General features: G+C 37.5%; 1 protein-coding gene and 1 long non-coding RNA gene across 2 annotated transcripts; one reads left to right on the top strand and one right to left on the bottom strand.

Annotated features, from left to right (window-relative positions):
* Positions 1–2245: 2245 nt before the first annotated feature.
* WDCP (WD repeat and coiled coil containing) lies at positions 2246–18414 on the bottom strand. Its single transcript, XM_068183347.1, has 3 exons — positions 16495–18414; positions 7630–7750; positions 2246–4364 (listed from the first exon to the last, which is right to left on the bottom strand). The coding sequence occupies exons 1-3, from the start codon at positions 18412–18414 to the stop codon at positions 4198–4200; spliced, it is 2208 nt and encodes a 735-aa protein (XP_068039448.1). The 3' UTR covers positions 2246–4197.
* A 159-nt stretch (positions 18415–18573) lies between these two features.
* Positions 18574–27591, top strand: LOC137470230 (uncharacterized). The gene is made up of 3 exons (XR_010996953.1): positions 18574–19050; positions 19568–19723; positions 27504–27591. It is a non-coding gene; the product is annotated as an uncharacterized lncRNA (long non-coding RNA).
* The last annotated feature ends 183 nt before the right edge of the window (positions 27592–27774 follow it).

The raw sequence follows: 27774 nt of genomic DNA, 5'->3' as shown, positions 1-27774 counted from the left end.
GAAATACAGAGGAAAATGAGAATCAGGGGAAAGGAAGTTAGGCTTGATGATACTGTTGATACTTTTTCAGTGATTGAAAATATATTAAGGAAATTCACATGAGTATAGAAAATACTATTCTAGAGTAATAGAGGGAAAATGGAAGAACTGTTGAGGGTAATGCAGGGCCTCCTTTATACACTTCCTGCTGTAATATCTCACTTTTTATCTATTGTAAAGAATAACAAAATATTTCATTGTGCAAAGTCAGCATCATAGATTGGCCAGCAGAATTTCAGATTACTTTGATTTTGGAGGATTTCATTTGTATATTGTTTTATTATTGTTCTCATGAAACCGTTTTCAAAAATCAAAAAAGAAAAAGCCTATGTGGAATACAGAACTTCTGTAGTTAGCATTTTCTCAAGAAGTGGGCCAATACAAAAAAAAAAAAAAACCAAAAAAACCCCAAAACCCATAAAAAGAAAGCAGACTATTTCATGCTTAGCAGGCAACTTATGGAAAGTGTAAGGTGAGTTTTAACTTTACTTTGAAGTAGATTATACTTTTAAGAAAAGCTGTAGCTACTCCTAAAAATATACTGGGATGCATATAAATGTGCTGGCTAGAGATGCAAAGTAATTAAAATGGAAGTTTAGACTTTGTGGTATGTTGTTTATTCCCCACAGGGGAAATGTTTTGGAGGAGCTGGTACCCCATTTAGACTTCTGAGTGCCACTGGTTTGGCATAAGTGTTGCCATTCTGCTTCCACTTCTAATTTAGGCTCCTAGTCTTCCTAGCTTTCCTCTGGTTTAATTACAGAATACAGACTTCCCTGCTGGGTGGCTCTGGACATGAGCTTAATACCAGTGGTCTCCTTATTCTTCCAGAGGGCACTGTCCTTTCTGGTGACTGTCTAGTCTGGTGACTGTCCTATCTGCTGGTGAAAGAAGGAGCTAAAAACGTGGTTGGCACTTCATGACATTTGGATGGTCTGAACAACTCCCGTTTGCTATACTGATCAATTTTGGCCCTGTAAAATAGCATTTGGGGAGGATGGTGAATGCTTCTCATTCTATGCTTTTCTCCTTTTCACAATCTCCTCTCTGCTCAACTTGTTTTGTACAAACTCTCTCTCTCTCTCCTCATGCCTTTATCACTGTTTTTGCAAATATCTTCTGTACAGCTTGTGCTTAATAGAACAGTCGTCTTTTATCTCTCTACTTCACTGATTCTCCATCTGTTCTCCATCCAAACCAAAGCTGAAAATTTATCCTCTGCTTTGCATAAATCTCTTCAGCTCTTCCTCCAGTGCTTTTATTGCTTTCAATTTTAATGTTACAGCCCTGTGATAGCCACTAGATGAGATAGTTCTGCACTGTGCTGCTCCCCTTAATCATTACCTGAAAACAAGTATTTCTTTGTTCAATTGTTGTCCATTTTTGAGTGTATCTACATGATTTAAACCCTTGTTTTCAAGCATATATTGCATAACAGCATATTCATAAATGTGGGAGCAGTTCTATTCTTTAACATTATACAATTTTAATTGATCTATAGTAAAATGTTATATGTCCAACAAGATAAACTGTAATCTTTGTTTGTTACCAGACTATTTGTGCTGAGTGATAATGGCACTTTCAGGTAGATTGGCTCCTACTTAATCTTTGAATCATACAGCAGGGAAAACAATGTCACCAATATAAAACAAATCCAGAAATTCAGTAAGCATCACAGAACTAAAGTTTTTAATTTTACAGCTAGTTACTCCCTGAAACTAACTGTTTTGTTATCTGAAAATTTGTCCTTTTTTAGCTCCATGAAACAGAACCAAACCAAACTTTGATAGCTGTTCAAAGGCTTTCCTTTAATTTCTGATCTCAACACTCAGATTGTTTTATAGAAGAGTAATGCATGGGAAACTAAAATGGTAATATGACAGAATGACAAAGAAATGTCTGATTATAAGTTGTGAGTGATCTTAAATGCCTGGATACTTGCTGATCTCTGCTAGTTCGGTTTTTCACCTTACCAGAGTTCCCCTGTAACATTTTCTGTGTTTCATTAGCTTTAATTTGAGTGGACCAAACTATGGGATTATCACCCATAGAAGACAGTATTTGTGAAAAAATTTTCATTGTAGTTTTTTTCTTTGTTTGAGCTAAGTAGTCCTCTAAAATAGATCTTTCCATCACTTTAGTTAGTTATAATTAAGTTTTGTTTTGATTGGCCATAATATAAGCGTTGTAAATACCCAGGACTTATGAGAGACAAGGATGTTATTCAAGGGTATTTGCAGGATTAGAAACATCTGCTGCCTTGAAATGTGCTATGTCCTTTAGAAATCTGATCATGTCTTCCCTCACCATGCTATGTCTGTGGACCTTCATGTTACTTGTTTTATTTCAGTGCTTTGTGCTGATTTCAGTGAAAGAAAGCATGACTTAAATCAAATTCTTAAAGCAGTGGTAATACAAATACCCATTTGAACACAATTCTAATGCAAAGAAGCAGGAAATCCAATTAACTCAATAACTATAAAGTAACTGATGTGTTTAATACTTTAAAAGTTATATTTATTTGTTGTTTAGGATTTTTTTATTTTTTTTTACAATCAGGAATGTTTCTTGAGGCTGCTTAAAGATATCTTTACAAACAAGGTAGTACAAATGTACTTTGCTGTATTTCATGCCTGTGGTTGTAGGCGATTTAGAATGATGATTCCTTTGTCCCTGGGAGGATACTTGCATGAAGAAGACATTGAATTCAATTAATGAAACTTTACTTCTTTCAAGAACTGAAATAGTTCTTTATGCGATTCCTGTCTGCATCACTGCAATGGTACTAATGCCAAACCTCCAAACCATTTAAGGCCCTTCAGAGCGTAGATCTACTGTCTTGATCCAGCCTTTGTATGGGGTGAAGTATTGTAACTGGATTTTAGTTTCCGTGCCCTATGAATGAGCTTGCCATAGTTCCCAGGAAGGGAAAAAAGACTCCTCAGGAGTATTAACAAGACCCAAAATGCACAGTATGAAAAATAACTCCTAACAGTAGTTTAAGTGTCCTTCCTTGTCTGTTTCTCTGGCTGTACAGGGTGAAGCAGGCACGCCTTTCCGTGGTTCCAGCAGTACAAAATGCCCTTGCACACATGCCTGCTTACTCTACTTTATCCTTCTCTTTGCATTTCAATGAGGAAAAGTTAGGGAGTTCATTAAGTTCTTCCCTTATGCCTATTTCTGTCACCATAATCACAATAGTTTGGTTTCCATGGATCTGCCTGCCTGACTCCCACCTGTATTTGTATTGTCTCTTGTCTCTGAGGGTGAGGTTCACCTGGCTCAGAGCAAATGTTTGTGTTCAAACCAGTCCCCCTGCTTGTGTTTGCAGTCAGTGGAAAGGAACAGGCACTTATTTACTTATTTAACAGGGACAGTTCACCACAATCAGTTTTAGAGATCTCTGTTAGGGCATGAATAATCTGCTATAGAAGTGCTTTTCTTTTTTTGACTGATCGTGCAGGAGCGTAGATGAAAGGCTCAGTGTATACACCTGCATTTAGCCAACTGAAATTTACATTCAACATGTTTGATCCTCAATTTATCTAGCAAGATTTTTTCTTTCTCTTCTGTGTGCATGTATAAATCTACATGCTGTATAAGACACTGACAGGAGACAGTGATCCAACCTTTTTAGTAATTGAACATTTTCATATAAAAATTAGGCATTTCTGAAAATGTTGCAGGTTTCCATGGGATCCAGCTGGAATAGAAAAGAGGCAGAAGCAATTTTCTTTTTTTTTCCTTTATCCTGGTTTTCCTTAATGAATGTAAAAGCTCTTTAGTTGTATTTTCTTCAGGTTTCATGTAGACTGTACACCTGCACCAGCTAGATTTGTTGTTACTGCATGATTTTTAGCATAATAATGTTCCTCCAAGAACATCCTGACCTCAGACAAAGTAGACAATAGTCTCTTGGCTCCAGCCATTAATAACAGCAGCTGTGGTGAACTTCACTGTAGGTCCAGTCCTTCCAAAGGAATTGTGAGGGTCCAGCCAACCCGAGGATGTAGCTATAGTGTAACCATGCCACAGATTTTACAGTTACAATACACAGAAAGTAGTGAAGACAGCTTTCTAGTCTCTCAGTGTCTGAGACCACAGAATGTCTCTGTATTGTAGGAGAAAAGAAGGTCATTGGGGTTCTTTGTTCAGAAATTATGTCACTCTGCTTGGTGGTCGCATTGGGATGCTTTTTTTGTGTGAGTGACCTCCACAGACTTCTGAACTGTCAGTTCCATCCCTTATGATTATCTCTTGTGTGGCTTTGAATATTAATGGCACAAAGCCGTCCTTGTCTGCAGTGAGTACAATCCAAGAAGAGCCTACAAAAATTAAGCAAGAAGAAGAAAATGAGTGCACTGCTTTGGTTACATAAATGTAGAAGCACGTTTTTAAAAGTCAGTGAGCACGCAGGCAGAGCAGGGTTTCTTTTTGTGCACTAAAGCCTTATTACGCTAATGACATTAAGGTCTGACAATCCATGCTCAGCACACCTTTGTGCAAATGCAGTGAGGGGCTAAATGAAAGCTCTTGCAAGGCTTGAGGCATTTCCCCCCTTATTTAAATTAAGTTCAAACGCAAGGTGCATCTTTGCTAGTTCTAATAAACTAAAAGTATCTTCATCTTCTGAAAACTCAGCCGGCCTTTCAGCTGGCTTTTGTTCTAATGATATCTACTTCTGCTTAGCCTTTTCACTCATCTGCTCTACCCAAATGATGAAGAAATTATAAACATTGGAAAAGTTGCCAGCAAAAATGCTTGTGCTGTACTTGTTCTAGAAAGGAGTAGGGGTGTCCATTTCATTACTGTCAAGTCAAGATTGTTCCATATGTTTTCAAATTCACATAGTAAATAGAAGAAAGTTACACCTTGAAGATGATTTACAAAAGATAATTTACAAAAGCTGCTACAGTAAAATTTCTTGTCTTTTAATTATTTGTCGTCTCCTAAAAAGAATGAATAAAATTACATTTTTAATCCTTTTTTTTTCTGAAAAAAAGGGACAAGATTTAAAAACCAAAAGACTTCAAAACCTTTTAGGTTCTATTTCTGTATTGCCTAGAAGAAAATAAACCTCCCTCCACTTTTTTTTTTTTTTTACTTTTCTTAGTAAATTGGCTTAAAAATGAAGCTATATTTATTTTCTTTATTGATTCATCTGGCTTTCTTTCTCGCTGTATATTGTAGTTCTCATAGAAAAAAGTGAATTCTCTAGGTTTTTTTCCCAGTTTGACACTGTATGGAAAAAAAAATCTGTGGCAAGTTAAAACCATTGGGGGAGCCCTTATATGACACACTTTCCTTAGAGCATGTGATTCTGTCATTATTGAGCATGGGCGTTAGCTGGGATATGAGGGAAAGAAAGCCCTGTTAGATTCTGTGTTGGGATTTCAGATTTTGGGATATAAAACTGTTTTTGAAATGGAATGTGAAAAAAGGAATTGTAGAAAATCCAAACGAACCATTCTTATTTTTTTCAGCCATAACAAAGCATGCTCCTGGAGAAGGTAAATCTCCCCTTCTTTAACTACTAACAGCACTTTTCCAGGCTGGTTGTATGTTTTCTTGTCACCTGTTACATCATAAGAAGATTGTCTTTCCAAACCATGGATCTTTAATCTTCTGCTCTTAATACTTTCTTTCTAAATCTGAACAGACTTTAGATTCTGTGAACAGTGGCCCTGAAAGTGGAAGTTTTGTGGTCTAAATTGAAATTCCATTGTTCTTCAAAATGATGAAGCATACTTTTGTGTCAGACTCTTGGAATTATTTTCATCCATTGAAATGCTGGAAATTCTCAGTTGTCATTGATAACACTTGCTTGAAAGCATATCCCACGGAATATTTCAATGGAAAAAACATGTGCAGTGTGTAGTACCCTTTTACTGTGAACAATTATTATGATGATATGCCAAAAAGAGAGGCTCTTGTGTGCTGCTACCAGGGCACTACACGACAGTCTGAATTAAGCACAGGTAATGGTATTACAGTCCTGGGCTTAAAGTGCAAACAATGAGGCCGAGCTCATTGCTCTTTTAACTCTGATGATCTTAACAGCATTGCTCTGGGCATGAATTTGACTTACGGTTGTGAAGCTTTTCCCTCCAATCTATTAATGCTTAAGTGTTTACTCATAGTAAAAATGCCAGGCTGTCATTATAATACAAGCATGCTCTTCCTTACATACCCTTTAATTATGTAGTATTAAAGGATGGGAGTGATATTTTTAAACTTCACATCTAATATTTATGTCTTGTGTCAAAAGAAACCTTTAGGAATATTAGCAAGTACCATCTAGAATTGAATAAAGAGCTACACAACTGCTTCTGCTCCAAACCTTATAATTTTACAGGATTTTGGTGTGTTTTAGAAAGATTCTTGTTTCAGTTTTTGTTTTTGCTGAAAGCATACAGAGTCAATATCAGAAAATCTGAACAGAAAGAGGGACACATTAGGATGATTCTGAGACATTATCTTTTTTGATATCTCTGAATTCTAATACATGAAATTGAGGAGAGGTGTTCTGCTAATTAAATAATTAACTGCTCTATAGAGCTGAAAATAGGTTTTCTCAGTTCCTTTGTTTATTACAGGCATTTCTTTCCAAAATAAGAGCTGGAAATACAGGCCAAAAATGGGCTCCTCCTTGCCCTGCAGCACTGCATCTTGTTGCTGCAGAAGCCTGCTGGGAAATAGCTCAGGTCTCAACAGCAGGTAGAGTTTTTTCATATATGTTTCCACTGCACTGCACAGTCAAGGAAGATTCCTGAAAAAAATATGGAGCATGCATGTCCTTGTCTTCTGGAACAACCTCAGAAAGAGGATCATAGTAGCCTGTGATGAGAAAAGCCATCAGAATCATTATAGAGAAATGACTAAGAAATAGCAGTTTGTGTGTTGCTGAGAGGGTGTCACACAGGAGCAGACAGGGACAAGGCAATCCAGAGGCCAGTCTGGGACCAGGGCTCCCCTTTTGCATCTGTCCTTATGAGTTAATCAGTGGTGGGTGGTAAAAATGGGAGACTGGCAAATAGGAACATTGGGCTTCATTTTTTATCTTACGTTAAAATAATCCCAAATGCTACTTGATACATACACACACACACACACACACACACACACACACACACACACACACACACACACTTATTTATTTATTTATTTATTTATTTATTTATTTATATGTATATATATATAAATATTCTGAGAGTGAATTTTTCTCCAACCTATACTCTGTTGTCAGGACCGAGACATGCTAGTAAGGATGGGTGAAGCAAAATTCCAAAAGGTTTCAGGAAAGCAATTCTACTTCCAGGTAGCACAGTGTACTGATTATTTTCTCAGCCTTCCTTTGCAGAGGCACCTAACACATTACTCTGCTAATAGGTAGTTTTGCAGTTACTTAGCATTTAAATGATTTCAAGATACTCTGCTCTATTTCAGTCAAGAGAAAACACACACATGCTGAAAGAAGTTAGTTAGCTCAGTTTACTAAAGTCTGGGGTAATTATTCTATCACAAATGCCTCTTTTATATGCTAAAAATCTCAGGTGAAACCAGATAGCAGAAATAAAAAAAAGAACATACCGTGTTTCATTTCAATAACAGGCAGATCAAACAGCTGCTGGACTAAACTCAAATGAATCTTGCCATCACAGAGGAGAACGTCTTTTGTTTCTTCAGTAACTGATCCATTTGAAAAGCTTTTCTTCATATCCATGTATGTAAAAGAAAAGATCTTGTTAATGGCTTAGACATCGAGCCCAAGTACTTACAGCCATTCCTCTGCTCTTAGTCCTTTCAGTTCTTTAGTCATTTTGCCTTTTCTTTGTCTGTCTTTCCTACAGTTTATAGATGACATCACCATGCAGGACCATTCTAAGCACAATCTCATCGTCCCACATGAGGAGGATAAAAATGCCTCTTTGGTTTTCGCTTGGTGAGCTTCTGCAGCTCAAAGCTGCCTCAGATCTGTACGTGTATTACCCTGGGCTGGGCATCTGTGTGTCTGTTGGGCCTCCCTGCCTGAAGCCAGTTTAGTGGAAGGGAATGTATCATACCTGGAATATTGTTGATCCAGATGCTGCCAGAGTAAGTGAGTACTCTGCTCAGTTTCAGCTGTATGTGTGGGTGGGTTTGAGAGCCACTGGGCAGCTATTCCACCCTAGCAAAATGACCTCAGGATGATTTTGGCACAGGGAGTATTGCAAAGAGACTGGACCTAGCAACAGTCTCTCTGAAAAGCTGTTACATCAAGGTAGCTTAGGAATCCTGTGACTTGCTTTGAGAGAGAGAGAATACATGGATTTACACCCTTGGAATTTGCTCTGATATTCACTGAAAGAACACACTTGAATATAAAGGTGGCTTGTTTGTGCTTCATGAAATTTAGGTGACCCTGAGAATCAACATCTTTGTGTTTCTTCTTTCTAGTTACTGCAAGGTGCAAGGACAAAAAATTGTTGAGCTACTATGGTCATGGAGTGGATATATATTTGAATTTACATTTTCCTATCTGCTATCATTTAAAAGTCCTTTTAACATTGAAAATTTTCCAATGACTCAATGTCATTATGAAATAGATGTGAATGGGATATTTTCTTCTAAATAATATTGCTAAATAATATTACTATACTTGGTCCTGTGAACTTAATTTTGTTCTTTCCATGCTTTCTCCCTGTGTAGTTCCACGTGTTATGTTTTGCTTTGTTTCTTTTTCTTTGGCATCTTTATGTTTGCAATAGCCCTTGATTTTACATATTTGTTATAAATGGACAGTCTATTCACTCAATTTCATAGACCCCTCTGTTTCATACATTCAAAAGGGATCCAAAGTAATATTTCAGAATGGGTTGACAGGATCTCATCTATCCTAACTCCTGTACTAGTCCTACTCTGTCTGTGTCTACTTCACACCCTTGAATTTTTCTTGCTAATGTAAAACTTATGCTTGAATGAATTCACAACTGCATCTTCAATTTGTGTGCACAGTAATCTAACCTCTGACAAAATAAATCTCTTGTAATGCTCGTCTTCATTTCTAATTGTGCTATCTTTTGACAGTTGCTCTCTGTGAACAGAGCTTTTTGCTGTGTAACAACATTTCTAAATCAATCTCTTTCACTTTTCTGTACACAGTATCTGTTCTGTCATGCAACCACATTGAATTCTGTAAATCAGAATGTCTGCTGGCTGTTGCAAATGTCTTTTCCCCCACTCTGCTATAAATTGCTCATGCAGACAGTCTATGGCTTATTGTTGTTTATTTATTTATTTATTATTGATTTTATACATAAGAACAATAAAAAATATCTTTCCATTAAAAACGTGAACTTTCCAACTTTCAAAGGTCTTCTCATCTTTTTTCCACACTTAAAACAACCAGAAATTTGTTGGTGCATAACTAATAAAGGAAATACCTAAGGAATACCTCAAGGAAGTATAATTTTCTTAGTCATAAATCAATAACAACTTTTTGTTACAGCTGTAACTATGTAAGAAAAGGGTTTTTTTTAATTTTTAGGTATTTAGGTATTTCCAAGTTAGTACTACAGTACTATACTCTATTGAACCTAAACACACCTGAAACTCAATGGGCTGAATGTTCAGCAGTGAGTGTGTGCTTTGCATAGGCATTGCAAAGGTGCTCTTTGCCTATGCAGGTATTTGTGCAAAGCTTTGTCATTGCAGCAGATTGTGGACTAGCACATCTAACAACTATTTCATTTTCCTGAGTTCAGGTTGGAATAGCAGAGTTTATTCAAACTGAAACTTCAGTTCATGAATTGTAGTAAAAGATGGACTGTACATGAGACAAGCTAATCGCCTTGACCCAAGTGGTCCATTTTTCACATAGATATGCTTCAACTCAAGAATTATCAGAAAATAATCTAGCTGACTTGAAATCAGTTTAATGGAAATGTATACTCAAGATGACTTTGTTCTAATTTTTTTCCTACGTAGCATTGCACATTATTATTGGAACTGCCATTGGAAGTGGAAGATATTTTTGTATACACAAAACTGCACAAAACCTATTTTTTATCCTAAACAGTTTTTCAAGTACAGACCTGAAAGATCGAGTCTCAGTTGTTTGTCTTTTCGTCGCTTGTCAGTGTTAATATGAGCTATTTTCTCTGTCATATGCTTCTGTTTATATTGATAAACATATTCATATTTTACATTTATTTTTGACTTTTTTACAAATTCTGTCAGGTCAAGAATCTTTCTCTGTTATAATCTTCTAATTATTTAGCCTTTTTGTTTAATGCTTAGTTTAAGTGATGATAATGTGCCTTCTATTGGAGGAATGTGTTCACGCATGTCATATCACAGATTAACTGATTTAAACCTCTACCTTGTTGTGAGGCAGGTAACTCTTAGTATCTCCTTTTTATAGATGATCATACCATTACACAGGGAGCTTAAGAGAGTTAGTCAAGGTCATGGAAGTAATTTGTGACAGAGTTAGAGGTACAACTAAAAGCTTGCCTTGGTATTTTCCACTTTCATGCTGTAACCCAAAGACAATCTTCTAGCCAAATCTAGATTTAATCCACCTCTTCACAAAATCCATGTCTGTTTTAGCTTTGTTATTTATCTCCACTAAGAATCAAAGGACTTGAAATTCCGAGATTAAAATCCCTTGTGTTAGTTGCTTTATCCTAGAACAAACTTTATTGGTAGACAAAGAACATGTTAATCACAGAAGAAACAAATATACTTCCACATACATGAGTGCATACTTTCAGATTAAGTTTCTTTAGCCAACTTCCTGTAGCATGTCAAGTTCAACTCTCCCTCAATAAAAACCCAGCAAAAAGAAATGGTTCATTCAATAATTGTTTTCCCTCACCCATGTCAGCCTGCCCAGATCAGATTTTATAGCCTATAAAGGGTGTTCTGGGCAGCAGCCAGCCCATCACAGCAGTGCCAAACTGTCTTTCAGACTCACATTTTGGATTGCAAATATATAAGACAAAAACATCATTTACTAAGGCAAAAGTATTCCTGGATGAGATGTTATATATCTCACGTATGTGCAGTTTTCATACTGCACAGCAAGTGAACGTGCCTTCTCTCCCTTTTTTGAACCCCACTGAGCAGTCAGCTGGAGCTGGTTCTGCCTCTTGACCTTTTCTTCATTTGTCTTGTATTTCCTCATGTGTTGCCTACACTCCCCTACATGGTGAGATCATCTCAATGAACTTAAATTCAACAACTGATGAAACAGTGAGGTAAATGAGAGTGTGCTACCAATCAGAGTTGTTTTTATTGACACTGGGTTAGCTATCAGTTAAAGTCTCAATGTGTTCTTCTGGCCCATGGATGTCCAGGAATGTAAAATGTTTTTCACATGAGACCTGCCAGCTATGTGCCCAGTGCTCATTACCTGCTGAAGGATATGCCTCACTGGTGTGCCCACACACTGCCTTGGTTCTTTCCATAACACTATTGTATTTGAAATTCACAGTCATCTTGTAGTCACATAACATGTACAAAAGCAGAAATTTCATCTCCTAATCCTGGAATATATTACTATGCACTTTATATCAGTTCATTTCATTAATTTCAATACTTTTTAAAAAATTTATTTTAAATGTTAAATAATAGTCATCAATTTACAAGTGTGAAATCCTGATCCTTTACTGAAAATATTACTGACTTTATGTCATATGCAGATTTTATAAGCATAATTCAGCAGATCATTAATGAAATTTTTAGATGACACTGAAAATCCGTCATGAGAAAATCCACTAGTAATTTTTTCCATTTTTGTCTATATTGCCATAACTATTACTATCTCCATTGCAGCTAATTCCTTAACCATCTTATTTTTCTTCTATTAATCCCTTTTCTCTGCTGTTGAACAAATAATTTTCCCTGTGGCATGATTTCAAGTACTGTACTGAATTACAGGTATTTTAAATATTCTTAATCGCCTTTGTGTTAATAATCTGTTCTTTTATAAGGGAAAGGTATCAGATTAGTACATGCATTGTACAGTGAATAGTGCTATAGTTGTCTAGGATTCTGTTTTATTTCTTTTACACCCTTGATTTCGACTGTGTTGTGCTCCACTGGTGATTTCAGGTTTGATACCTCAGTACCCATTAGTCAGCTTGCTTTTACCTTGCCCCCATATTCATTGTGCAGGATGAGAAAAAACTAGTAGATTAGCTAGATGTGGGAGTTCTGTCCCAGAAGACAGTGAAAAGACACTTAAACAGCTAAGGAACAGAGCATTGAAGAGGAAGGAGAATTATGATTTACATTCTCATTGCCACAGGTAGTGTTCATTAGGTCTGACAGCTTGCACTGCTGCCCTTCCCTGTCATTATTTCTACTGTTTCTGTGATTCCTGCCTGCTTTTTGGTAGATTCTGTTTTTATTGTGGTGGAGATATTGATATCTTTCCTTTCCTTACCCATATGTGGGACATTCCAATTGCAACCTTAATTAACCTGGCAGAGAAGCATAAGCCTGTAAATTGTTTATGCTGGAAGAGATCTGAGGTGCTCAGAGGTGCTTAAATCCCAGTGCAGTTTGCATTTATAGGGCACATCAACATTCCTGGTGACACAATGCTGGGATTTCTCTCCTCTTGGCTCTGTGTTAATAGTTCTGCAACCACTGTTTCAGGTGTATTGTCATCTAAGATACACTTTTTGTGCTTGTGCTTCCATGATCTTTACGTATGATCTCTACTTTGTGCAGTATGATAACTTGGCTTCATTGCTGACATTGCACGTTCCTTTCCTTTTGGACCTGTGTATCCAACAAACAAATCATCTGCTCTAACAAAAGGAATTGTGTCTCCTCTACAGCCCCTGCTTGTCTGCTATTGACCAGTTTCAGAACACTGTTGACAGAATTTGTTCATAACAAATTTCTCAACCTTTGCTCAAAATGTTATCCCTGCATCAATCACACAAATTCCTCAACCTTTGCTCAAAATGTTACCCATGCATTAATCACACTTTCTCTTGACTACTGCAGGTCTTTCTTTTACAGTCATCCTAAATCTCTTGTTTCTAAACTTCAGGTTAGCTGACTAGTTTCTTACTCCAGGGAGCAGTCATATCAGCTTCCTCTTCCATCATTTTCATGACTTACTTTCTATTGCTCAACCCATGTCAAGACTGCCCTTTGGATTTCAGAAGGGTTCATGGTCTTATTACAGCTCATCATTTCAGCCTGGTCTTCACTGATTTTACTGTGCCCTCCTAATATTCCCCTTCTTTACATCATGTATTTCTATCAGAGCTTCACTGCCATATGTTTGGATCCTTTCTGTTCATCTCCCAGATATGTGTAAAAAGAAAAAAACCGTTATTCTGTAGCTGACCTTTGCAGCTGGCAATAAAGTTTCCCATAGTAAATTGTATGAAGATACTATAAAAGTACAAATTTACTTATGTACAATTATTGGTTGGTGCTAAGAAAAGAAAGTCATTGTGACTAATTGCTGAAAAGTTATTATTTCCTGTTTAATTATGCAATATATGCTATCAGTGATATAAACTTTTGACATCATACTGCTTGTGAACAAAATGTAGGCGTTTAAAGATATTCTTCAGATTAAGATGAATGTTATTCCTCCTGGAGAGCCTAAATGCCTTTAATTTGAGATTCAGATTGGCTTTATTTCCACTGTAATTAGCTTTTGAATGAGAGTAGTTTAAATATTCTGCAGCTGTTTCTTTTCTGGAGGAAAGGGATGATAAAAGTATCTTTTTGCAAAATGAAACAGAAAAAAAATCTGTGACAGATCCTCTTTTTTTTTTTCTTTTTAAATAATGTCTTCTTATTGCATTTGTCTGTCTGCCCTCCCACATTCCTCTGAATCACAAACCTGTATGTGATGAAAGAGCAATAATATTTGCTTTTCAGAGTTGAATGATCAAGTTACCTCTGGTGGCTGAATGCTATTATAAAAGTGATAGTGCAGTGACATTTCCAAAGTGTGAATGATCGTGGTTTTCTTCTATGGCTATGGGCTACAAAGAATACAAATTCTGGCAGCACTGCAAAGATGTGACTTCAGAGGAGTTACAGGCAGACATGTACTAAGAGGATAAACAAAGGTTTTGAAGACTGTTAAATGAGCAAATATTATGAATTATTAAGAAATTAATGTTTCTGTTTTTTTAGTTTTCTAAGCAGATCAGGAAGTACACATAAATATGTCAATAATGCTTCTGCACAACACTGTTCATAATTGCTCATTAATTATTGCTACATTTTTAACCATTATATTTTAAACTTCATTTTATTTTTTAAATGTATAAATATGGTTATGCAGTTCTGATCATTATATTCTTTAGTGCAATAGATTTCTCAATCAAGACTGAGCCTCTACTGTGCTGGGGGTTATAGAGACACTTAAGAAGACATGCACTTGGCACAAAGAGATGGAAGATAATGGCCATATTATTGACTGGACTGCAGTTTACCTAAAGCTTAGAAAGATTTCCACTGGCTGATATTTATATCATAAGGCAATAAAGCTATTTCCTGACTTTTTGCTCTGTGTCTGGCTGGAACCCACAGCCCAGCTGGTCTCTGAGCTCACAGTGCACTAAACAACTCCTGAAGGAGGAACAAGGTTCAGATGTCTGAATATAAACTAATCAAAACAACTATTTCTCTGAAAATTATTAGCTGCCTATGAAGCAAATATTTCCCTGTCTGTAGACCTTTCTGCCAAGTCTATTTTTCATTATTTTTTGGCATCATGCTGTGATCTTGTTAGATTTCAGAAGAGGGGCTGAACTATACAAGGCATTAGTCGAGACTTCCCCGGGAAAGCTCTGTGTGGGAAGGCATTAGTGGCACTTTTTCCGAGTCATTGTAATGCGGTGCTAGCAGTGCTTGCTGCTGGCTTAATGTGCAACTAACCTGTTCAGATAAATAAGTATTCCTTTCTAAACATAGTTTTTCTAGCAGTATTTTAGAAGCACCTACTTTTTTTATTGCTCTTTCCAAAGAAAAATAACAGGCTAACTAATTCTTACTTCTTGTGCAAGCACGTGCACAGCGACTTCAGATCTTAGATTAATGTTACGTGTCGCAAACAAAACTTCTCTTGGGAAAGGTTAATCCAATTGACTCCTAGAAACAGGGCTGCTTGCTAAATAAATAAGTTGATTTATGTTAAGAAATCAAAATTAATTTGAACATACTGGAGAACAGAAGGGCTTGCTTCTTGGCCAATAAAATCCTAAATTATTTAAAATAGACATGCTACTTTTCCACCAGAATTTGTATAATGTGTTCAAGTTAAATTATTGACTAATTCAGATTTAAAGCTTTGCTTTTATCCAGACAACCCAACTCACCAGAATCTGTTTAAATGCCGAGTAAATGTTTGCTAGAAAGTAATGACCATGATTGAATTGAGTCACCATTCCCTTAATGACTGTTTAAGGAGGGATTCTTTGATGTCTATATGGATTCCTTTAAAGTTAAAATTTTCTTCAGCATCATCACAATGCAGTGTATTATTTTGACATAATGCTGCTTATGTTGCAGTAGATAAGAATGCATTTATAATTGACACCTACATCCTGAAAGGGATACCAGTTTTATCACTACCATCAGCATGTTCAAAAATCTGATCAGTATAATGTTGGTATTCCTGTGAATAATATTAAAAGCAGTAGATATAAATAATTACCCAACCTACATTCCTTAGTTGAAATTCTTATTGAAGCCAGGAGAAAATTTGCCAAAACAAGGGTAGATAGGAACATGATGGTTTGAAATTCTTATATTTATTTAATGAAATCATAATTACATATTGATGTATTGGAAGGTTTTTGTTGGTTTGTGGGTTTTTTTTCAGAAAATTTTAAGTGGTTATGTATTTTACAAATTGAGTACATCTCATTTTTCAAAGAATAGTGTTGAGAAATCAAAGCAAAAATAAGCCAAATTCATGTGATGTCCATTTAAATTTTCCATAAATTGAGATTCAGTACTTTGGTTTAGTCTTCCTGTGAGTCTGGCTATCTTCAGACTCTGGATTTGAGCTCAGGTTTAAATTTATTACATTTCTGGTGAGCTACTGTAGCCCCTCATTCATCAGCTTATCTCTGCACTAAACTAAAATATAAGCCTTTTGTAGATTAACAACTCTGGCTCTGTTCTCTCTGACAGATGCACACAAAATCAGCTCGTGTCCAGCACAAGACAGTTGTGCATGATCAAAGAAAAAACAGACAAATCTCCCATGTTAAGTGTCCTCTAAACTATCCACATCATCCTAAATTGTCATTCCAATGACAAATTATAATTCTGTTTTAAATTAAGCTTGATGCCAAACCTAGGTTATATTTCTTATGGGTTGATAAGAATAAACTTCATCCTCTTGGTTTAAAGCTAAATAAATGCAAGATTGTTTAAAAATTTGGATCCTATCACAGTATTTCTAAGCTGACAAAATGTTACCTGGTAGGTGACATGCACGACAGGCGGTTCCTGGGAGCACGGATAGGCTAAAGATATCCTCCTCCCGTTCCTAGCGAAGTCCGATATTTCGGAAAGACTCAGCTGTAACTCATTGAAACTGCCACAAAGTCTCTCTAAATTTCTAGATATGTGGCTCATTCCCCTTTCACTTGGCAAATTGTTGTTTTTAGGAGAATTTGATGCTTCTTGGATCACATTGAACTGCACTTTAGGGGATGCTGGTCTGCTGGAAATCCTGCTAGGTGATCCAAAACCACGAAGAGACACTGAGCGATTCATAGGTTCAGCATCCAATGTTTCCAAGGCCACCGAGGAGTCACCTGGGAGCCTTTTTTCATCCAGGTCACTCACACTTGATGAAGAGCTCTGCTCATAACTAGGGCTCTTTACTTCTTCAATGAGTCTTCTCCTGCCACTTGGAGACTGAATAACTGTTCTTCTTGGTATTAACAGCTCCCTGCTTTGAGGTTGGTCTTCTGTGGCAAGGTTCTCAAAGAATTTTCTTTTCCCAGGTATATTAACAGAGGATTCAAAGTTATAAAACATATTCTGCTTAGTCTCAGGCAATGCTGAAGAATTTTCTTCCAGCATCAATTCTTTGACCATAAGACGCATTACATACCTGTCTGAACTTGAAGATGGAATGAGATTAGGATCGGGGAACCTCTGCTTGCCAATCAGAATCAGTAAGAGTTTATCTGTTAAAAAACATAGGCCCTTTGGTCTTTCATTTTTTTCCAGCTGGATTTGTTGAATGTGAGGCATGGAGGAAGAGGTTACTGAATACACCAGAACAATATTAGAGGTATTAGAGGCTACTGCCACAATCTGAGCTCTAAGGTCAAAAGCCATTATATCAGGAACGAGAATACCTGGGATGGTGACTTTTCTGGTGGTTGTTACCTTCCTCTCAAAAGTCACCAAGATCAAGTGAGAAGAATCTTGACCATTTGTTGCTGCAGAGTCTTTGCGTTTCAGAGTAATGAGAGGACTGGGATCAGAGCGGCGGTGGTTTGCAAGGATATGGGTCAAATCCACAGGACCTGATGAAGAAGAAGCAACTGAATCAACACCTGATCTATCTGAATCTATGGACTTTCTTCGTGTGTCCATGGAATATTCCTCATCACCAAGCACCAAAGCAGACTGTGAGATTAAAGAAACAGCTTCTGTACCAGAGGGCACATCAAATGCAATGCCTGCATTGAAACCACAGATGTTATCTAAAGGAAGCTCAGTAGCTACAGCAATTTGGAAATCCAGAGTGGCTTCTATAGCGCAGATATAACCTCCCACATCAAAAACTGGGCAAAAGGAGCAGATATTTAGAGTTTTCTGAGCATTATCCCATATGTAGGAGTGCAGGGTACTGCCTATAGCAACTACTAAACGATTACCATCCTTAGTCCAGCAAGCACAGTGGATGAGTCCGCTGCTTTTGATCTCTGCCTTAACCCGCGTATTGTCAGTACGAACGGCATGCAAGACTGAAGCATCTCGTTTTGTAAGCACAGCCAAAACCTCCTTCTTTGGATTCCAGACACAGCCCTGAGAAAGCAGTGGAAATGGCTCACCAACTTCACAAGTCTGAGAAATCAAGGGCTTTTTCTTCTCTGCACTGCTGTAGACCAGCTGCCAAATGCTTACGTGCTTTTTGTGCTGAACAGCGAGCAGAGCTGGGGTGTCTGTAGAGCAATATGGGCCCCAGGAAAGCCCATGCACGTGTTCAAATTGACCAAGAATGCTTGAGTCTCCAAACTTCAGCTCTCCATTTTGATAGTATAAAGTAGTCAGTATCACTTGCTTCCCATCTGTCCAGGCAATTCCATGCACAGGGTGGATAGCTTGATATAAAGCATTGAGGCCGGTTCTCAGCAGCTTTGCCTTTCCCAGATCCATCTTTTAGGCTTTCTTTCTAATGGTGATTGTTCCAAAATAGAGAATCCATGGAATTAACTTGCAGATCACCATGAGAAAGTTTTTCTCTCGTGTTTCCTTCCCTTCCTTTCCAGCATCAAGCTGCTAATTTTCTGCTAATAATCCAAGAGTCTATATTGTGAACTCCTCCGTAGGCCTGCAGCTGCTCTTCTAAGTATAAATCCATGTCAAAGCTGCTTTGGCTATGTCTTTTCCTGGGAGGAGTTTTCATCTTCATGTGATTGCTAACAAGGTTTAACCAATTACTGTGCGTTTTCGTAGAAGGCTATTTTTAACTCTTCAGTGCTGGGAATATATTTAAAAATAACACTAATACCTTGACCTTCAGTGAATGAAGGTCTTTACCAAGGAGAGAGATCATACACCGGTAAGCCGAAGTGTTAAGCTACAGCCTGAAATAATGACCTGACACTTCTTTCAGCCAGCCTTTGAAGGATGAAATAAGATTTAAACATAACTGAGAACTGTACAAGGCAGATTGCAATCTGTGATGGGCAGCATCTTTCAAAGAGACAAGATCTGAAATGGCTATTAAAGGAAAGTAGAAAAAGGAAATCATGCTCTGTTCTGTTAGTAGTTACAAAAGAATGGAGGAAGGTGAGATTTAAAAAAAAACAAACAGCCAAATTAAAAAAACCCAAGTGCATAGTCTGGAAGCAAAGAGAGCTGATAAGTGGTTAGTGTTCATTTTACTGGGACATACTTCCTAGCCACAAATATACATTGAGTTGTTTCTTTCCCAGCCACCTGTATCTGAGGGCTGTTCCCTCATTATACAGACTGAATGCAGAGAGAAATCCAAAATTTTCATGTTTCTCCTAACCCTGCATTTTCCACAATATGTAACATAACGTCAGAGTTGTCAAAGACCGAAAGACCCAACCAATAAATTGCTGTAGCACAGTGGGGCCATGGGAGGATACAGCAGTTTGGGTGGGCTGAGTTGATTCAGGCCCAGAGCTGGGCCAGATGAACTGCCTTGGGTGTCTCCATCCTTCCCTCCTCAGCACAGCCCTCTCTGGGGTTAGCTTGGACAGAGTGTGTGTATGGCTGAGCATAAATAGTCAGGGTGGGATTAATTAACTTAAATATAAGCAACAATTACTATTTTCAGTGCCCCAGCATATCTCAGACAGCCACACTGAGCTGGCAGGTACAACATAGGACTTAGAGAAGCGTAGTGCCATTCTGGGGTGGCAGCTGGCAACAAAGAGATGATCCCCAGATAGTCCCTGGGCTGCCTAAGATGGCATTAGAGGCTTATAAGCAGGTAACTGAATCCCATCCTCAGCATCTTTCTGTAATTCTTGTTTTGCCAGTGCATTTCCTTTCAGCTTCCATGTAACTTGTGTCTCTTGCTTTGTAAATTAACAAAAAGTGAATAAATTGAACCTGGGCAAAGATTTACAAGCTATCAATGTAATCACTGTGGTTAAAGATGTAAGACTTGGCAATACACATTCTGCATCTTTAGCTCATTTATACATCATATATTTGCATATTACCACCTGAGGAAAAACAAATGTCTTGTTGAAGGCAGTTGGACCTCTGTTGTAAGAATTTTTTAATATTCTTTTTCCAGGTTTATTTACTGAGGATGGTTATCACCACTAAAGAACTCCCAAATTGGTGTAATTATATCACATGCCCATTCACAGCTTTTTTTTTTCTTTTGTGAATTATTTAATGAAGATTACATTCAAAATAAAAGCTTTTTTTACAGTCTTCAACAACAAGCCAGCAAGGATGACTGGAATAGGTAAAAATTAAAAAGCTAAATATGCAGGTCAGAAAATCCTTTTTTATGCAAGACTCGTAAATTCTTGGTCTCTGTCTGTGCTTGTGGTGAAACCATGTTTTTTAATGATTTTACCTTACCCTTTGTGGCACAGATGCCACTCTGCCATACCTGTTTCACTAGGACTTCTGACAACTTCCTCGAAGTTGAAGCAGGATTATTGGATTTTTTTTTATTAGTGAAAGTTTCTTACTCATTGCAGTTATAATGAATAGATTGCAGTAAGATGCAATCCCAGCAGTTCCATAAATTGACAGAGTCTGTATAATATATATTTGTTTTACTTTCAAATATTGGTGTTTCAATGCTTTGTTGTCTTCTGGGTGTATTTTGCTGAAACTGATAAAGCTATTCTTTGGCACAGTATCTCATCTATATTCTGTACCACTGTGCTTTAAATATCCTAACGAAACTGTGTCGCAGCTGGATTCTAGCAACCTAAAATGCGGTTTGGATGCAGAAACTTCTGCCTCAGTGTGACTGAAATGCTCAGATGTTTTGCTAGGGATAATGTGTATTCTGTCAGCTGTGCTGACATCTTGAGAGCATGGACTGACTACTTGTGTGGAAGACTGGAGTTATTTGCTGTTGGGTTTTTTTTTAATTTCATCATCTCATAAAGCATTTGCTCTTCAGCAGTATCTGTGACATTATCAGAGGGTAATACAAAGCTGAATTTGTGTGAGGTTTGCCAGTAAGTTTGTCAGAATCACCCTCAATTTTGGAATTCAGGTCATCTCACAAAAACTGAAGTCTCGAAAAATATTTGCAGCAGAGTTACAGTGAGATTTTAATCTATCTCTGAAGGCTTTAGGAAATAGGACTTCATCTGAAGTCATACTTATGACAGACATATGAAGACATACTTCATCTGAAACATGCTTATTTCTAATTAATTATCTGAGATACACAGGTACAAAGATGGCAACATCCACAAAGTTCCACTAGCATGGTACTGAGCTGGGGAGTCAAGTAAGTATGAATTTGCTGTGGCCTTTTCAAAACTCTCTAAGGCTCAGTGTTCCTTGAAGTCTGCAGGGTTTAGCCACACTGTGAGCTCTATTCTGTAGCAATTGTGTTGGAACCTCAGACTCCATTTGGGATAACATTTGAGAAACTCAAGGAGAATTTCCTCTCATGGTTCTGGTGGGCGGCAATAATGTAGGCAAGGAATTTCTGTGAGAACAGAATCCTCTGGTACCCCCATAAAAACCATATATGAGAAAATTCATTTGAGATAAGGTTGTATTTTGGCTTATATCTTTAAAAAAACTGTAAATAATGGAAGACTTGTAAAATATGCAGTGGGGAATAAAACCTAAATTATGCCAGGATTATGAATTTGAACAAGTTGTGCTGGGGATCAAAGAAGTCACAAAGTGAACAAAGAGATATTAAACTTTTGTTTGGCACAACTTCATTAAAAAAAAAAAACCAGGATAAAAAATAGTGGAAAAAACAAGTTCCCTTCATTCAGTTAGCATATTTTTCTGAAAAAAAAAAAAAACCAAAAAAAAAACCCCAATATTTTTCCATCACCTTAGCATGCACAGATCTCTATAGCACACACTCAAAATAAAGACTGTTAATTGAAAACTGTCCTGGAAATACCACAGTTAGAAATCTGAGACACTTCAGTGAGCAACCATGGTCTTTACACCTACAATAAACTAGATTCTGATCTATTAGCATCTCTTTGCTCTGGTGTAACTGAGCTTAGAATGTCACCTTTGGCTTAAACAAGGTGCTTCAGCAGGTGGCACCTTGGCTGCTCTCTCCTGCAGAGTAATTCCAGCCAGGCAGTCCTTGGTGCTTCGGAGGAGATGGTTTTTAGAAGTCATACGTAAAGTCCAAAATTGAACACTGAGTTGCACATAGCTGCCAGTTGGTAGACATGGGTTCCCATGGTTCATAATGAGTGTTGGAAAATTAATCCAGCCTTCATCATTGCAGAGGGTGAGATGCCTTTACTTATAATACTGATTTATATTGATGTTTTTACACATTGCTCTACTTGCTATTCAGGGAAAGAGCAAATACTTCTTGTGTCCAAATGGATCACAGCTAATGAGTTCCAGGTTCTTAAATATATTTACCTGTCTATTTCTTGTCCAGTGGGAGATTGGTATCTAAATATCTCTGTGGATCTGAGTTCAGTGCCTTGCTGGAAAAGCTGAATTTCAGACTACATTTTCTCCTTTAGTCATGGTAAAATAACTCTCCCAGGCTAAATCTTGCTCCAAATTAATTAAAAAGATGTTAATATTCCTGGTGACTTCAGAGGAAGAGAGATCCAACTCAATATGTAATAAAAATGTAAGAGTAATATTAATTTAACTCAGTTTCATGAAATGTCTAATACTTGGTGGTATTTTTACTTCAAAAGTATGTCTCTTTAAAGCTACTCACCATGAATTCACCAATTTAAGCAGGTGTGTCATTTACTTCAACACTTTTGAGAAGCTTGAGTATTTATTTACGTAATAAATGCTTACTAAATATCTTTATTCTTTCACACTGACATTTCTTTGCCTTGAGATCTGATTTTAAAAAGTACTTACCTGTCATACGCTAACTTGAATGTACAGAATGTAAAAATTAGGCACAGTTAATAAAGAAACAAAATACGTAATCTGTCAGAGCAGATCCACTGATCCATGCCTTGTAAATCAGTGCTCTTCTGACAGGGATATGTTTGTGTGCTCTTCCTGCTCTCAGAGTAGGATTTTACTCACCAACTACACGTTTTTGTACATATGTCATGTGAAGTGGGAAACACCTAATGAAATACTGTAATTTTTACATAAATACATTTAAGAAATTGCTAAGAAGTTTGGTTAATTTAAAAAAACCACAAATGCAAATTACTGTGTAAAGGCAAGCCCCTTATCTTTTCTATGTGGGCTATATTCAAACTAAGGAGACTTCAGGCAGGAAAGTCACCACTTCTTTCTAAGACTATTTTTTTTTCATATGGGTTCAGACCCTTGGTGTTACCTTTCTGGAGCAACTGCCTGGGCCAAGGGTACCAGGCTGGCTTGATCTGTCATCTGTAAATAGGGGCACCTAGCATGGGGACACATATGATGGACAAGACACTGCTACAGCAAGACAAAAGTTTTGCCTCTTCTTGTAGAAGTTTATAAATTCTTTGAGATCATTTCTACCTTACCTTGCTGCTAGAAGGCAACTCTCCAAATGTCATATGTGTATAACTGACTGCAGTGACCTCTCTGACACTGGACCTTGGGTTCTCTGAAATCCCTCTGGGTCTCAGGGAAGGCACCAGAGGTGCTCCATCACATCATTCCAACGAGAGATGTCCATCATTCTTGCAGGTGTGTTGTCAACAGTTTTCTTGATGTTTGTGGCTCTTGAAACTCCCTTTCCTCTGTGACAGAAAGGCAAATATGCAATTCTAACGTAGAAATCCAGCACATCTGGGGGAGTAGAGTTGGCAAAGTAGATGTTAATCACCAAAGCCTTCCCTTTTGTGGTTTAGAGTGAGACTCTTGTAGTTCACTGGAGTGGAGAGAAAAGGACCAAGTCTTTTCAGAAAGCCACTTAATTCTCACGCTCATCAAGGGCTTAATGTTTCTTGGGCCTTCACAATGCTAAAGCAAAACTGATGAGCAATTAGGAAGAAAAGCAGGATGATTATGCAAACATGGTCACAGAGAATGAGGCTCATACCTCATTTAATTGTAGGTGTGGGATTCTTCCCTCAAATTAGTATTTTTGCATTAAAGTAAATTGGTGTAGCCACCTACATGAAGGTAGTACCCAAGCTCCCATTAGGCAACAGCATGGAGCCTCAGCTCTCCAACATATCTCTGCACATACACTCTACAGTTGTCTAAGTCAGACCCTGCTTCCTGATTCATTTAAAAGTCAGTGGTGAGAAATAGATACTTTTAGGGCATGATTCATTCCATCCTGAAGTACCTAAAATAGATGAATAACTCTTGCTTTATGAGTCTAGCTGAAGTAATTGGATAGGAAATGGCTATGGACAGATGAATGCCAAGGAATGGTTGTGTAGTTATTATGTGCATGTCTGTTCTAACTAGAACATTTATCAATGATCAGCCCACCAACAGCTCTTTCTAGAGCTACATGATTCCTACCCACATCCTTCCCACTACTGAATGCACCCCCTGTCTCAAACCACTGGTTTTTGACTTAATGCTCCCATATGTACATGGCAGTCTCTTGTGCATGCTTTATAAAGCAATCAGGTTTTCAATAGAAACTCCAGCACTTATGTCACAAAAATTATACTGGGCAGAAGAGCATGAAATGTTCTTTAGGATATATTTCTGTCTTGGCAAAGAGAGGGAATGAATGATCTAATGGGTCTTTCCATCTGTAAGTCAACATTCAGCTTCCAAATTATGACAGTTATTTTCTTCATAGGCATTAAATGTATTTGTTTTTGAAGAGGTCTCTTATTAGTACCTTCTTTTTTACATGATGATGTAAATTTATGCTCTTGAAGTGATATTTTTATAATTCCCACCAGACACATCAGATAACTTAGGAACCTCTTGCATGGCTAAATGCTCTTTGCCACAGTGTGCATACTCAGTTAGATCACTCTCAATTGGAAATCCATTGAGACTTGAAGAAGAACAAAGGATAGCAATATTTTTAGCAGATTCATATTTGTCCCAGCTTGGTAAGTTGAAAAGGTCACTAAACTCTGTCAGCTCTGGGAAAATAATTTATTATTGTAAAGAAACTCAGAACAACATGAGCTAGACATAATCCTGTATCCAAACTGGTTGGTTGACAGTGACAGTCAAACTCTTAGCAACACCTGTTTTGGAAAGTGCAGTAAAAAGCAAATTTTATAAAGTATACCAAAATTGGTTACTTCTGAATCACATGGGTTCTAGCATCTGTTTGGGCGGTTAAACTGTGTTTGCGAATATTGATTGAGAAAATTAGTGGGGTCTCTCTTATTTTGCTTGATGTATGGGGTGTGTTTGGTGATAACACTTCTGATGTCCAAGATAGTTGATTAGTTGGCTGTTGCTGGTTCTACGTGGAGCAATTTCAGAAGTGTCTGAAGAAAGCTGATTCCCAGCTGTATTTGTGTATCCTTGCAATAAAACACCTTTCACTTGGTCTCCCATAGAAATGTTCTTGCTAGTTAGACCTAATAGTATCTCCTTACTTCCCTGATATAGACAAAAATACTGATGAATGTGTTCTAACACAAACCTGCTAATTGAAATGAAACTGTGGTAACATTGTGCTGCTATCCACCTGCTTGTTTAAGTAGTTCACCTGTAACTGTCTGTGTAGGCTGAAACTGTGGATGGTGTTTTTAATCCACAGCCCTTAAGATAGCTGAAGCATTACCTAGAATTGTATTGAAAGTCCTCTGGGGTCTACATTTTTACTGAAATGCTGTGATGGCTCTGTTTTGGCCTTCTTTTTTGTCTTAGATAAGGCCTTCAAATGTAATGGAAAATAAAATTAAAAATACTTTTTCCTGCTTCCCTAGTAGGAAGGATTAGAAATGTTTCCACTTGGTCAGTTTAAGCCTAAATACCTGTTGTCCAGGATTCAGCTACTGTAAGTCCACAACCTGAAATGGCTGATTCAGCCTTGTCTTTCTCTAAGAGAGCTAACGGCCAAATGCTGGGTCAACCCTAATGAGGAACTGAATACCAGAGAGATTAGTGTTTGTGTTTCTCCTAGAGATGAATGTAAAAAGTCTGAGATTTTTAGTGGCTGCCGCTGATCTGTTGACACTTACCTGGAATTAAAGCTGTCCCTGGACTATCATGCAGAAAAAAACCCAACTTTTTACAATCTTTCTGTGCTCTCCTAGATGTAGCTGCCCTGATATGTTACAATCTGCCTCTTTGGCTGCTGAACTTTTAGTTATAACTTCAGATCATTTTGGTCAGGAGTTTCATGTCTAGAAACTCTTTAGATAGTGTTATTATTGCACATGCAGAATGAAGGAAAATAAATACAACCTTAATTTTCTGAGTACATTAGCCAGCTCCCTTGATTCATTTATCTGGAGGACTGAGAATGCCAGTTAATTTCATTTCCACAGTTACATTTTCCAAAATCATTGAAAGACTAATCAAAAGCTTGTAGCTAATATTTGCAGCTTGTTTGGTTTTCTCCTGTTGTTTGAACTGCTTCCAATATGTCTTGCCAGTGACATTTCTCCACCAAGCAGAATAAATACCAAAACTATAGAGAAATAATTTTACTGAAGAAAGCAGCAAATGTGTTGCCCTGTAAATACAAATTTTCTCAAAGCCACCGACGTCCTTCTGTAACTTCCACAGCAAAGAAATGACAGAGCCGGAATAATTAGTTCACAGAATAGATGCAATATATGTAATTCCAATACTCTTCCACAGTTTGAAAGATAGACTAACTTCCTTTTTTAATAAATTTTTTACTGTGAAATATTGGGTGGAAGAGAAAATCAAATCCTCTTGGACCATCTGCTTAAGATATTGTTACTATTGGAAATTTTATTTGTAAGACCACACTGCATGACCCTGAGTTTAGGCTCTGGGTCCTAAGGTGTTACTTGCCCATTTTTATTTATGATAAAAGAGGATCTCTTCCCCTGAAGTATTTGGAATCTAAACGAGGTAGAATGATCATTCTTCTTATATAAATTAAATACTGAGACACAGAGCAAATCAGAGCATATCTTCAATTCAGCAAGCTGCCTTCAAAAGAGTAGGCAGTGAAGAGCTATCACTTGCAGATGCAATCTGCATGTGTGCTAATTAGTCTGGATGGATGCTGCAATTTCATATTTATATTGCATCTGAGGTGCTAGCTAGTGTATTAACCACTTTGGAGCATTATGCATTGCAAGGTGATTTAGGATCTTGCAGTCAATGTTGGAATTGTGGTTAACCTCACTACCATTTTTTCATTTCCTTCTCCATGTTGCATGAAAAATATTACAGTCTCATACATCAGTTTAGGGGAAGGGATCTTTGGAGGCCATATGGTCCAGTTTCTTGCTTGGAACAGAGCTCACACCATTTTCTTCTGGTTCCTTAAGGCTTTGTTTGGTAACTCATCTTGTGAAGATTTTTTTATCTATATATAGTCAGAATTTCCCCTGCTATGACTGGTGTCCATTGCTTCTTGTCCTTTTGTTGGGCATCTCTGAGCAGAGTGTGATACCATCCTCTCCACCACCTGTTAGATAGTTGTAGATAGTAACTGAGATCCTTCTTCTCTCTGTCTTCTGCAGGCTGAACAAACCCAGCTCCCTCCTTCTCTCCATGTTCTCCAACCACTAACAACATTGAAATGGCTGGGCTTGCTCCAGTATGTCCTTGTACTGGGGAGACAAGTCTGAGACTATGAGTCTGTCTAAACTCATCTGGTTTTGGAAGTGTTAAATTGCATTAATCTCTTCTGGAAGCAAGCTCCATTATTAAGATGCTGGTCTAGTGGAATTTTTGCCTCCATTCCAGAACATAAACTACCAATTTCTTGACTCTAGTAGCTGCTGGCATATA

This window comes from Anomalospiza imberbis, chromosome 3 (genome assembly GCF_031753505.1).
Source record: "Anomalospiza imberbis isolate Cuckoo-Finch-1a 21T00152 chromosome 3, ASM3175350v1, whole genome shotgun sequence".
Taxonomy (NCBI): Eukaryota; Metazoa; Chordata; class Aves; order Passeriformes; family Viduidae; genus Anomalospiza; species Anomalospiza imberbis.
This window is presented reverse-complemented; position numbering and strand designations above follow the sequence as displayed.